This window comes from Aristolochia californica, unplaced genomic scaffold (assembly GCF_029961685.1).
Source record: "Aristolochia californica isolate CCGP_79_NKW_82.1479 unplaced genomic scaffold, dmAriCali1.0.hap1 SCAF_14, whole genome shotgun sequence".
NCBI classification, from domain to species: Eukaryota; Viridiplantae; Streptophyta; class Magnoliopsida; order Piperales; family Aristolochiaceae; genus Aristolochia; species Aristolochia californica.
Genome location: NW_027181815.1, coordinates 12,271,106 through 12,284,743, shown reverse-complemented (window position 1 = coordinate 12,284,743; position 13,638 = coordinate 12,271,106). Strand labels below are relative to the sequence as shown.

Below are 13,638 nucleotides of genomic sequence, written 5' to 3'. Positions count from 1 at the left end.
TAGCCTTCAATCGTGGCATGGGGACGTGTATATCTCAGCATAACTCCCATTTAAAGTTATGGAGTCTAAAAAGAGCAAGTAATTCAAAGAGAATCCAGGTTTTAGACTTGCCTTTCACGTCATAAGCACAAAACAACAACTTTCCTATTTTAGAATGCGCCAGGTTTCTTGCCATTCCCAACAAAAAAGAGGTAACTTCCACAAATATTTCTTGACTTAAATTGCATGAAGGCAAGCATCCCAATCTGGTCTTCCTTCCTTAAGCCTTTCCAAGCAACAATTCAAGGTTGGAAGGCTTGCTATTCTGCCTTTCATTCAATTGACATGAGGCACGTTCAGGTAGGTTTTCAATTTCCATAACTCAAGGTGAAGCAAAGGTCCAAAGGAAAACCAAGAGACGTTTTAGTTAAGGTGGTGTAATTAGTCGAGAGCCAAGAGAGGACTGGTAAAAGCAAAGCACAAAATAAAAATAAAAAAAATCAAGGAGAGCACCAACTAAATGTTGTCTTCTTGTTCTTAGACTGAATGAAGCCAAATTTTTTTATAAGACTCCAATGTATTTTTACTCAAAGTCTCTAGGTACCAGAAAGCACTTCATAATGATTCCATTTTGGAGGAAAAATTCAGAAGCTTGGATACAATGATTCGGGTATGTAGTAAACACATGAGGAAATCATGAAACCAAACTTTCTCAACCAGAGTTATGTTGTTTCATATGACATAACAGCCTAAAAAAAAATGCATGTGGTGGTCTGAAGCAATCATCTTCCAGCCTTCAACCAAGGAGAAAAAATGGTAATTAATTCAAGATGAAAATACTTATCTTGAATGGGTAACACCAATTTCTGCCGAGCACTTCAAGCCATACCATGGCAACTGAATGAGGGAAAATATATCTTGAATTTGAAATCCTAAACTCTTTTATATGATACCATTTAGATTTTTGGATTCCATGTTTGATAACTTCAATTAAGGTAATAAAGGAAGGAAGAAGAAGAAAAAGAGTGCAAAGAGAGGGAAGGCTAAGTGAGAAAGAGTGGGAGAGCTCGTTGGTAAAAGAAAGGAGAGGATTAGAGATGTGAGCTTTGATACCTTAAACCTCCCTCTTAAGCTTCAATTTATAGAAATAAAATACAATAATAACAAGTATACCCTACACCTAGTAGGTGTAAAAAAGACAAAAGATCATGAGCTTATTACATCAATGACAATCACTTGATCATATCTTCTAACAATCCTTGAGCTACATTGGTTTATTTGGGAGTAATGGTTGAAAAGACCCATTAGTATTGTATGATAAGATAATATGAGGTGATGAACTTTGTTTTAAAAGATCAAAGATAAAAACTGCAAACCATACAGATGGTGCTTGATTGCAATATGGTCATTCATTCCAAACCTTGAGTATTTCTCACTATCTGGGTGATTCACATCTATCCTACCAATGCATGCATCATTCTAATGGTTGGTTAGAACTGCCAAAGTGCGTAACATGCACATCAATATTCATTGAGTTTGGATTGAATTCATTTCTCTAATAGCAAAGGAAGTGCATCCCTAAATTGGTGTCAAGTTGTTCTTGATTTGATTTTTTTTATTAAAAAAACTTATTTACAAGTGAGAAAAAAAAACTTACTCTCTTTGAATAAAGCATGATTTGATTTTCCCTTTAACAAAAAAAAGAAAAATTGAATCAGAGTTCCTTGATTGATTGGGAGACAATTACAGGTACACCGTTTAACAACAAAAATAAGGTCAACTGTTTGCAATGTTTGCAAGATTCGAAGGTTGATTCATCTCTATGTTTCTTGTGTAAATAGGAAACCTTTTGAAAGCTGAATTGCTCTTATTTCTAGCTAGCTAATTTGTAGATCGTAGAGATTTATGTTGAGAGATGGAGAGAATAATTCTCCTTGAGTTAAGCTAATGTGTGTATATGATAGTGGTGAAGGTGGTACCTACTTGTTGGATCAGGAAAGAGGTTGGAAATGAAGAATGACTGAAGATTGACCGTGTTGACTGGACGAAGTATACATCACAAGTTGCACTCCAAAGTGAATCCTTTTGTACATTCACTAAGATCTTATGGAAATTACAATTTTTTTACCAGGTTTAGAAATTGTATCATTACTTGATTTATAGTTTTATCTACAAATATTTTATGTGACAACTGGGATACACTCACTTGTATTTGTGAAACATATCTTATATTTTGTTAGAGATTCATTTGAAGAAAGGTATGTGCTTTATACAAATGTTAATTTGTAATGGAGCAGGTTTCAAGGTCCCATAGTGTTTCTCTAGTTGCATCTCATGTTGGATACTTGAGTTGGCACATATCTCAGACCATCGGAGAGTACCTTGATGCATATAAGGGTGGCAAATTTTGATTTGATTTGGGATAGATGCAGGTTTATTCATCTGACCCGATTAGGAAATAGGTCAAGTTCAAGTTTAACACGAGATTTGATGGGTCCTTGTTTACTTGATAAAAAGAGAAATAATCGGACCAAAATGGTTAGTTCAATATATTTAAACTAGACCAAACACTTTATTCTATATTTTTACTATTTAAAATAGTTCATTTACCAATAAAATACTTTTGTAAAATTTAAATCCTTTAATTTTAACAGATTACATTAATTTATCATATATAAGACTGATCCAATACGAAAAGTCATTTGGTACAAAACATGTGAAACACTATCTCAGTCATCCGATCAACTACTTTCTCAGTCGTTCAATAATGAATAGACGGCTGAGATAACCATTTCACATGTTTCACACCAAATGGCTTTGTGTTGGATCAGCCGTATGTGTGTGTGTGTGTATATATTTAAATGGTCAACCGAATTTGACCCAAACCTAAATGGTGGTGCATGAGTCTGCATTTTACACCCGTTTGATAAACATATCAAGTTCAGGTTAACCCCTTTAAGTTCAGCCAATTAGGACCCAACTCGAACCTAACCCTTATCCATTATTTGCTTATTTACATGTATATGCTCATGCAATAAATTAGATATGTTTCCATATATCACAATTATGTGAGAGGTGCATAATCAAATGGAGAGGTAAAAAACATATTTACTCAAAGTGTGTGTGTGTGTGTGTGGGGGGGGGGGGGGGGGGGGGTTGGCGTTCGACCTTGTTTGTTTTGTGATTGAATTGGCCGTATCTCTTGTTTCGATGACTAAGGTTGAATTTGATTATATTGGTATATGGATTTATTTATGAAGAGTAGGAGTCTGTAAGGTAATTATACTATATTTTAAGGGAATATATGTAATTGACTCTAAAAAGAAATTTGAACTTTTTTTTATTACCATTATTAAAGAATTGTTTTAGATAGATTAGCGAGTAAAAAGATCTTGAGTTTATTAATCGGGAAAAAGATTTTATAACTTGGCTAATCATTTTAGGATAAACCTTGAACCTAACTTCACATGGTATCAGATAGTCCCACATGGATTTGTGAGTACAAAGATCTGGGGTTTATAAGCTTTCTAACTTTGCTTATCATTTTGAGATTAGCCTTAAACCCAAATTCACATGTAACACTTGGTTGTAGTTGGAATTATACTAAATTGTTATTTCTTATCGAGGTTCAACTTTTTAAAATCATTTTTAGTAAAATTTATCAGCTAAAAAATAATAATAATTGTTTTGGATGTAAAAAATGTGCCTTAAATACCATCAGTTGATTAAATCCTTTCATAAACTTTAAAGATTTAAACATTTAACTTAACCAATAAAAGTTGCCTTTCCATTTCCTCTGTTTCTCAGTTTTTTGTGGGGTAAGGCTCTCCTTTTATTCATTTTCTCAGAGATACATAAGAGGGAAGAATACATAAAACATAGTCCTGTCTTTTAGCCTTCAAAATGAAAAATAGTAACCTGCCTCATAATCTCAATGAATAGACTTGGAAGAAATATTACTTGAGATACATTTCGGGAGTAAACACCAAAAGGTGAATAGCCGCTTTATAAGCACTTCTCATCTCTATAACCCATCCCAGGCTCGCTGCTTTCCTCTTTTGCTCCATTTTTGTGTGAAGATCTCCGATTCTCCATGGCCAAGAGCACAGAGAAGAGCTTTGAGCTAGAGGATGGATCTTTCGGTGCCAACAGTGAAGAAAATCATCAGAAACCACGCAGTGTAAAATGTCTTCTCTTGTTCAATACCGCTTTGTCAGCCATAGGAACCATTGGAGGTCCCTTGCTTTTAAGGCTGTATTACATCCATGGAGGCAACAGGAAATGGGTCGCAAGCTCGTTACAAACCGCTGGGTTCCCTCTTCTTGTCTTTCCTCTCTCCATTCTCTTCCTCCGTCACAGAGCTCGCGGTGTCCCGTTTATGGCCGAGCCCAAGCTTCTCCTCTCGAGTGCCGCCATCGGCCTCCTCGTCGGGCTCAATAACTTCCTCTACTCCCTGGGTTTATCGTCCCTCCCTGTCTCCACCTCCTCCTTACTCTTCTCCACCCAGCTAGCCTTTACTGCGTTATTTGCTCTTATCATTGTAAGACAAAAATTCACCCCTTACTCCATCAACGCTGTTGTGCTGATGACCCTGGGCGCAATCCTTCTGGGCATCCGAAAGAGTAGCGACCGGCCGCCGGCTGTGTCCAACGCCGAGTACTTACTGGGATTTCTCATGACTCTTGCAGCTGCTTCTCTTCTTGGCTTCACCCTTCCTTGCATTGAGCTCGCCTATGCCAAGGCCACCAAGGCCATCAATTACAGAATTGTGTTGCAGTTTCAGTTTGGTGTGAGCTTCTTTGCCACTGTCTTCTGCACCATTGGAATGATCATAAACAAGGATTTTGCTGCGATAACGCGTGAGGCGAGTGAATTCGGACTCGGAGAAACCAAGTATTATCTGGTGCTGGTCTTCACTGCAGTAGTATTTCAGTTCATTTTCGTGGGTACATTAGGAGTAATCTTCTGCAGCTCTTCCCTCTTTGCTGGTGTTCTTAATGCAACTATGCTTCCTCTAACTGAGGTTGCAGGAGTTTTAGTCTACCACGAAAAGTTCACAGGCGAGAAGGGAATGGCTCTGGCTCTGTGTCTCTGGGGTTTCACATCGTACTTTTATGGGTCATACAGGGAGAAGGAGCCAGTTATTGAATCCAGTGCTAAAGCTCAGCTCGCATAAATAAATACATGTCAATGTTTCTTTTTATGAACAGTAAAATGGATTTGCTTCGTCAAAAGTGCTTCCACGTTGCCAGAATAGTGATTTTCCTATATATGTTTGTTTCATGAGTTAGACAATAATAGTCCTTGATGAGAAATTTTAAAGACAGATTTAAAGTTACATAAACCAACACGCTCTGATACCATGTAAAAATTAATCGTAAATTGTCAATCGTGTTCAACATCCACGAGAAAATTTAAGATCATTCTTTTCTTTAAAATAAAATGTGTATAATTAAATACCTAATTGTCAATATGTTCAACATCTAAGAGAAATTTTTAAGGTCATTCTTGTCTTTATAATAAAATGTGTTGATATTTTGGGTCAAAATTGCTCAAACTAGTCAAGGAATGCAATTTCTTGGTTAATGCTCTTTGGCTTCTTTTAATCAAAGATGTGGTGTGCTAATTATCTAAACCCTCATCAAATTAAAGTTACCTTCAATAGCTTTGACAAAGAATAAAATCATTTGCAGGAGTTGATTAAGTTTGATTAATATAGTCTTTTATGCATAATCGGTGGTAGCCTAATCCTTCTGTTTAAACATTACTTCAAGAGCAGCAATCGGCTGGTGGCTTAAATATTAGTTAAATTGTTGTTGTTATGGGGTTTTCATCCATTTAGGGTCCGTTTGGAACCTCATAGAAAAGAAAATGAGAATTTAACCATTATTTATCCAAAAAATAGTTAGTGAAAAAGAGAATTTGATCATTATCTCATTTGTACTAACTATGGTCACAAGCAAACCTATTTAGGCAAAGTTTGCTATCTCTACTAGCTTCCTAAAATAGCGTTCACTGTTTCAATGCAAGGTTCAAAATGTGAGAGGCCACATCTCTATCAACTATCTCATCTGTTCTAATATTTCTACCACTTCTCATGTTCTATTCACTCGTTCAGTCTCATTTTTGTGAAAATTCTCTCAGCTGCATCTTAAATATAAGACGGAACCCACATTAATTATCAATTGTCTTTATTCTAGTCGCATAGGAACATCAGCTTTAAATCAACATTAATTATCAACTTGTCGTCTTCCTTCTATTGTTATCTGTTGCAGAGACGAGAGTTAGGAATGTATCGCCAGTTCCCCGAACACCACCGAAAGAAACTTTTTTTTTTGTAGTGGCTTTAAAAAGGAAGCAAAAAGAGCCAGAAGAATCTCAAGGATTACAAAAAGACAGTCGAACGTTTCTAACACAAATACAACGAAACAAGACCTAAAAAACAAACACCGCAAAGCACTCCACTTGATTTTTTGGATCTCTTCGTTCAGCGTAGATCACCAATTTGTCGAAGGTTGTTGGTCAAGTTCTTGTCCAGCAGCAGCACCTTTCGTCCCAGGGGAATGATTTGACATGGCTTCCTCTCCCATGCCTTGGAGCCTTCAAGAAGGCCTCCTCTCCCACGCGAAATAATCTTTTGTGAAGCTCGTGGGAGCCGAATGGAATCGCAGGGAAGCTGTCGCGTGGGCGTGATGCTACGTTGGACTCTCATGGTTTGTTCGTTAAAAAATTCTGAGCAGTCCGTGTTTGAAATCGTTTTCTATATGAAGATAGAAAATGAATAAAATGTAGACATGACTGATGCTCCCTGATCTTAGGATTTTTCTAGGTTGTTTCCTATAGAATATAGGAATGATGAATAATATTACCATGATTATTATTGATAAGGTGTAATCTATTTATAGAATTACATAGAGAGAGATTGTAGGTGATTAAGAATTTACAATTTGAGTCTATATTTAATTCAAACACTAGTTATCTTTATCTCTATCATTATCTTTATATCTATTATTATATTTATCTCTATCTCTATCATGCCCCTACTAGATGGAGCTCCGAAAGGAGAGTTCAATCTTGATATTCAAAAAGAATGTTCTTGGAAGTGGTTTAGAGAGAGCAGCGGCACTTGAGGCGGTTGGTGCGGACAAAATTTCATCATCAAGTGGCTGAGCAATGGCACCGGAGGCAGCTGGGGCGGACAGAATCGCATCGTAAGGTGGAAGAGCAGTTGCATTGGAGGCGGCTGGTACGGACGGAATTTCATCGTCAGGTGGCAGAACAACGGCACTAGAGACGGCTGGTGCGGATGGAATTGCTTCGTTTGAAGGAAGAACAACGACATTGGAGGCGGTTGGTGCAGACGGAATTTCATTGTCAGGTGGCAGAGCAGCGGCACTGGAAGCAGCTGGTGCGGACGGAATTGCATCGTCCAATGGAAGAGCAGTAGCTGGTGCAGACGGAATTTCATCGTCAGGTGGCAGAGCAGCGGCACTAGAGGTGGCTGAGGCGGATAGAATTGCATCGTCCGAAAGAAGGGCAGTGTCTGGGGCTGATGGAATCACATCGTCCGGAAAGGAGAACGGTTTTTTTTTTTTAATTAAAAAAATTCCGCACGTGCGAAACTCACATGTGTGAAAACCCACGTGCGAGTTCACACGCTGCGCACGTACGTGCGCGAGACGACGCGTCCAAGGGGGAATAATTTTTCCCCCTTGAACTTAGGTCATGTCAGTGTTGCCGAGACGGGTGGGAGGGGGGTGGGCAGCTCCTGTAGGCTGCGGTTGGCGCTGTGGCCGGAGGGGCGAACGGTGGCGATGGCGAGCGGCAGGCGGCAGCTGGGTCGACCGATTTTGGCGGTAAATTGGCGACGACAGAAGAGAGAAGGAAGAGTGGGGGGTTCTGTACGATGTCGGCTAGGTGGTTGCCAGCAGAGCGGACGGCGCCGACGTGCAACGACGGTGTGCGACGGCGAGCAGCATTGTCGGAACTCTGTTGCGGCGGTGACGACGAAAGTTCGACGAAATCTGGCGAGGTATTTGAGGGATGACAACTTGTTGTAGAGGGTAAGTGGGCAACGGAAGCTCGACGGCGACGACAATGGTGCTGGCGGTGGCGTCGCAGGACTGTCAATGGGCTAACGAGCAAAGCAGAGGGTAAGAGCTCTGGCTCGCCGACTACGTGCGGTGATGGCGAAAAGAGGTGGCGTTGAGCGACGGGAACTGCTCATCAGTGACGGCAACGAGAATAGTGTTGAGCGGCAACGAGAATAGTGAAGGAAGAAAAGGTTCTGGGCTTGCGTCGGTGAACGAAGTAGCGGAGGGTTCTGGCGACAGGGTTTTTTTTTTTTTTCTAAAATACCTTCGTGAGTTTGCACAGTTAAAGGGAAAGAAAAAAAAATACCAGGTATGGCAAAGGGCTGTAGCTACGGAAGTCGTTTACGATAAAGATTTCTTGGTTTTGATTAATTGATCGGAATCTCTGATACCATATAAAATATAGAAATGATGAATAATATTGTCGTGATTATTATTGATCATGTGTAAAATATTTATAGAATTACACATAGAGATTGTAGGTGATTAGGACTCTACAATCTGAGTCTATCTCTAATACAAACACTAGTTATCTTTATATCTACCATTATCTTTATATCTATCATTATGTTTATCTCTATCTTTATCATTTCCCGAGGACCCTCCAGTTTCGATACCAGATTCATTTTTTCGTTATCAGTTTGAGCTGCTTTTGGGCATTGGAGTTTCAATACAGGGACGAGGTTTCGGTATGATGATAGGGATAAAATCATAAAATTTCTCATGGCTGGCATGGACATTCGTCAAGCTGAATCTGCCAGTAACCAGTAATGGTTTTTTATGAAGATTAAGCTTAGCAACTATATCTGTAGCAGGGGATCACATTCAAAATTTCTATTCTTTAAGAGCAAGAACCATACTTCGTTTTCTGGGATCTAATATTTTGTCGCTTCAGGTTTGCTGCGCAGATTTCCTACTAGACATTTGAAATGTTTTGGGCTTGTGTTCAGTGCACTTAATTGTGAAAATGGAATAGCATTTAATTGTGTAGAGTTATACCAAGACGTCCATGATGGAATGTTGTTAGGTTTTCCAAAAACTAAGCTTAAAGATGGGAGGGGATGGAGAGGAGAGAGATGTGAATAGGTTTATCGGATATACTTAATGGCTAATTTTTAATTTTTTGCCCCTTAAAAATTTTCCAACACACAAACATGTATCAATCAAGCATTCAAATCATGTAACCATAACTACTAACAATTTTTATTGTAGGTCACAATCTTATCTTGGATTACTAGTTCTAGTAAAAGGCCACAAAGGATTGAATGACTCTTACCTTCCTACATTTGGGACTTATAGTAAACAACTAGGCATTACAATTAGACCCATAAAAGGATTTTTTACTACCAATCAACTTATTGAAACTTAAATTATTGATTTAAAAAATGTAACGATTACTTGCTTAATTTATTGAATTTCTGTCACAAAATAATTTTCATTTTCTATTAAAATATGATTTCATTGACAATTCTGCGAAAAAGTATTATTTTTTAAAATATATTTTCGGATGAAAATTTTGGAAAATATTTTTATTTTCTAAACATTCTTTTTGGTAGAATTTTTTGTAGAAAAATATCTTTATACTTTTGAAAACATATTTTTGGCTGAAAATTCCAAACATAAATATTTGTAATTTATTTACAGAAAACATTTTCATGGAACTTCATTGATAAGCTCTTTTATGTTTTTTTTTTTACATTATAACAAAACAATTAATTTTTTTTAAATTAAAATTTTCTAAAATTAAAAAAAAAAAGACAAAAAATTAAGACAAACTTCATTTATATGGAAGAGGCAAATATGAAGGAGTCTTACTTGACTCTCGTGATAAGGAGTCTTAAAATAGATGAATTAATATGGAATAGTATTACATGAGTCTTATAGGAATGAAGTCTCACATAAATGGTATTTTACTTAAGCTAGTGCTATGATTGTGTATTAGTTGTTTAGTTATTTTAGAATTTATTTTAAGAATTATATTTTGATTGTCACTGGGAAATGGTTATTTAATTTAATTATAATTCTTTGTGTTGTCAATATTATAAATAGAACACCAATATACTCAATTTACAACAAACCATTGAATTTATTTTTTCGTAAAAATTCTATATGATATTTCAGCAAGTTGTTGTGTTAGGAGAAAAACCAAATCCTCTTCTACTTTGTGTGAACCTATTAGGAAGTAATTATATAGAGCATATATAGTTTTAGAAAAAATTAAAGCACACACACAAAAGAGAACTCAAACAATTTTTACATGAAACACCTTACAACATAGTAAGGAAAAATCACATTATAGTAGTCCACCCCAAAATCCTCCACTATACCAAAATTAGGATTACAATTATCATATCTAGTTAAAACTAGGGACAAACAAACAAAATAGTCTTAGGGAAATCAAATTTTCTTGGGAGAAGCATGAAAAGATCTCACCAAGAGGTTCTATTTGTGGAATAAAAAAATAGACTTGGATATCTCCTAACTTGATCTCCACCGTTCAACTAGTGACTTGAGTCAAAAACATGACCATAAAATTTCAGCTTAATTTGACCATGAATGCTCCACGATGGGAGCCATTGATAGAAACTAGATAGTGATAGAAGTAAAGGATAACGAAGATACCAGATAAAGATAAACTCACTCTGTAATTTGTGTCCAACTACAACACGTAGCTAAAGGGTTATACATGCTATGGAACTTTTTGTAAAGCTATAAATAGTTGTTTCTTCATCAATGAAATTCACTGTGCTTATTACTTTCTTCTCTTTCGTCAATATTGTATCAAAGCGGAGCTAACGACCCTCGTCTTCTTTCTTCTCAACGTCATCTGAATCGCCAATGTGCTAATGATGACTGCAGCCCCTCGGCCAATATCGACTCTTCCCAGTTCCTCTCTCAACTCCAGCGGTGCATCCGAGAGGTTGGAACATCAATGGAAATCTCTTCGCCGATGTCATCATCAACACAAATCAGGTAACACCAAGCCGATATTTTTTCTTTCACTTCTCTATTACTCGTCGGCAATGTCAACAAAAGTCTCCGAAGCTGTTGTCCTTCACGTATAGTTCACACGTGTGAAAAAAAACTACATTGACGGTCTTCCAACTCACCAACACGAACTTATTCTTTCTTTGTAATCCATTTTTGTGCTCATGCATGATGGTCTACTCGAACCTACTTCGGACACTAACAATGGTGTCATGACAAGGGCACACTATTCCACAGTGTCCTATTTTATGTTAGATGTATCTACAATTGTCACTACCGCCAACTCCTCACCCAAATCAATTGCAATCATGCCCTTCAACACAATGCCAACCAAGATCATATCTTGCAACCACCACCTCTTCTATTGATTCCATCTAGCCCCTTAATGGTGGCGCATCACACCATGTTACATCCGACTTGAGTAATCTCTTTGATCACACTCCTTATGATGGCACTAATGATATTGTGATTGGTGATGGCATATGTCTCCCTATTACACATACCGGTTCCAAATCTCTCTCTACACCCTCCTGCACTTTTTCCTTAAATAATATTCTTTGCGCTCGTACCATCCAAAAGAATCTCATTTCTATCTCTCAGTTATGTCAATCTAATCATACTTCCATTGAATTTTTATCAACTTCTTTTCTTGTGAAGGATCTTCGAACGGGGGCAACACTTTTGCATGGTCAATCTAGTAATGGTGTGTATGAGTGAACGTCATCCTCTACCTAGCCTTCACTGTTAATAACCTTTTCTAGTGTCAAGACTACTTCGTCTGCATAACATCATAGCTTAGGCCATTCATCCTCTCTAATTCTAAGGCACATTGTCTTTACTTTTTAATTAGATTTATCGCATCCTCTTGAATTTTAATTTCAATTGCAACTCTTGTCAATGCAATAAGAGTCACAATTTTCCATTCTCCCACTCCACTCTTCTCTCTTCTTTCCCTCTTGACATTATTTTCTAAGATGTTTGGACCTCTCCTATTTATTCTACTGATGGTTTCAAATACTATGTTATTTTATCCTCTCAAATAAAACTCACTTGTTTTTGATACATTTGTCCAGTTTAAATCTCTTGCTGAAAGCTTCTTTGGTAAACAAATTAAAACATTCTATTCTGAAAATAGATGGCAACATAAAGCAATGTCCTCATTTCTGGGTACTAATGACATTTCTCATCTCACATCTCCTCCACAGACACCTGGACACAATGGGTATTCCGAAAGACGACATTGTCATATTGTTGAAACAGGTTTGTGTCTTCTTGGGGGCAGGCTGACAGGTAAAATTGCAGTAGCCACATATACTATTTTCAATAAAAAAGGACAACATGTAATAATTGTTTATGTAGTTATTGGACAAAAAACATTTTCCGTGGCTCGATTCAAAATATTTCAGCGAATCCCTTCCTTGATTTACCTGTTCTACATCATCTTTTTGAATCGATAAAAAGAAGCATTCCACCATACCTCTATATTACTGGTCATATGCTTTATCCACTACTGTCTATCTTATCAATCGTGTACCTACTCCCATGTTTAATCTTCTTTCACCATATGCCAAACTGTTTGGCACTCCTACTAACTACTCTAAACTCCAAAGTTTTGGTTGCCTCTGTTATCCGTGGCTCAGACTATACTCTTCCCACAAACTCACTCCACGTTCCTCTCCTTGTGTCTTTCTTGGGTACTCTACCACTCAAAGTGCCTATGTATGTCTTGAACCCACTACCTCTTATCTTTATGTGTCACAACCATGTTAACTTTGTTGGGTCTATCTTCCCCTTCGCTACACTTCAGTCTCACCTTGACCGTCTTTCGTCAGACACACACTACCACTGGTGTTCCTTTGTGTCCTTCGGGTTATCGGTACATCAACCACTACTCCGATCCATGCGTCCTCTATAAGCTCCATTCAAGACCTCACACCTAACCCCCACTCCAACACCTAACCCCACTCGACATCCTCCCTCATCGGCCGACCCACACCCATCATCCCCACCTGCTTCCTCTCCTCCCCGTGTCATTGTCACCAGATCGAAGAACAACGTTCACAAGCCCATCCAAAAATTAAACCTCACAGCTCAGTTCCTACATCTATTGATTGTGAACCAACAATCATGATTCAAGCTCTCACTGATCCCAAATGGCATCAAGCTATGTTTGATAAGTATGATGCTCATGTTCCAGAATGGGACATGCGAACTAGTCCCGTCGGATCCCTCACATAATCAGGTTGGCTGTAAATGGAATTTTCATACTAAATATCTCTCTAATGGCTCAATTAACAGGTACAAGACTCGTCTAATTGCCAAAGGGTTTCAACAACGTCCTTGGATTGATTATCATGAAACTTTTAGTCATGTTGTCAAACCTACCACTATTCATGTTGTCTATAATGGGTTTCTTCAAGGTACCCTGTATGAGGATGTTTTTATAGCACAACCACAGGGCTTTATTGATCGTGATCATCCCCATCATGTTTACAAACTTTGCAAGGCTATCTACAGTCTCAAGTAAGCTCTTCGAGTGTGGTATCATGAGTTGCACCAGTTTCTCATCACCTCTGTC

At 37.8% G+C, this 13,638-nt stretch overlaps 2 protein-coding genes across 2 annotated transcripts; one reads left to right on the top strand and one right to left on the bottom strand.

Moving 5' to 3' along the window:
• Nucleotides 1-4,032: 4,032 nt before the first annotated feature.
• LOC137950501 (purine permease 3-like) lies at nucleotides 4,033-5,280 on the top strand. Its single transcript, XM_068796999.1, has one exon. It carries the CDS (start codon nucleotides 4,073-4,075, stop codon nucleotides 5,153-5,155), a length of 1,083 nt encoding a protein of 360 aa, XP_068653100.1. The 5' UTR covers nucleotides 4,033-4,072; the 3' UTR covers nucleotides 5,156-5,280.
• Nucleotides 5,281-7,022: 1,742 nt separating this feature from the next.
• On the bottom strand, nucleotides 7,023-13,094 carry LOC137949400 (uncharacterized). Its single transcript, XM_068795462.1, has 2 exons — nucleotides 12,947-13,094; nucleotides 7,023-7,528 (listed from the first exon to the last, which is right to left on the bottom strand). Exons 1-2 carry the CDS (start codon nucleotides 13,092-13,094, stop codon nucleotides 7,023-7,025), a joined length of 654 nt encoding a protein of 217 aa, XP_068651563.1.
• Nucleotides 13,095-13,638: the final 544 nt, after the last annotated feature.

Excerpts from the sequence above, each read along its gene's own strand:
- LOC137949400 (XM_068795462.1), bottom strand. The coding sequence starts at position 13,094 with ATGACACGGGGAGGAGAGGAAGCAGGTGGGGATGATGGGTGTGGGTCG. Across the intron at positions 7,529-12,946 it reads ACGCATGGATCGGAGTAGTG|CCCCAGACACTGCCCTTCTT; the intron begins GTTGATGTACCG and ends TGATTCCATCAG.
- LOC137950501 (XM_068796999.1), top strand. The coding sequence starts at position 4,073 with ATGGCCAAGAGCACAGAGAAGAGCTTTGAGCTAGAGGATGGATCTTTC.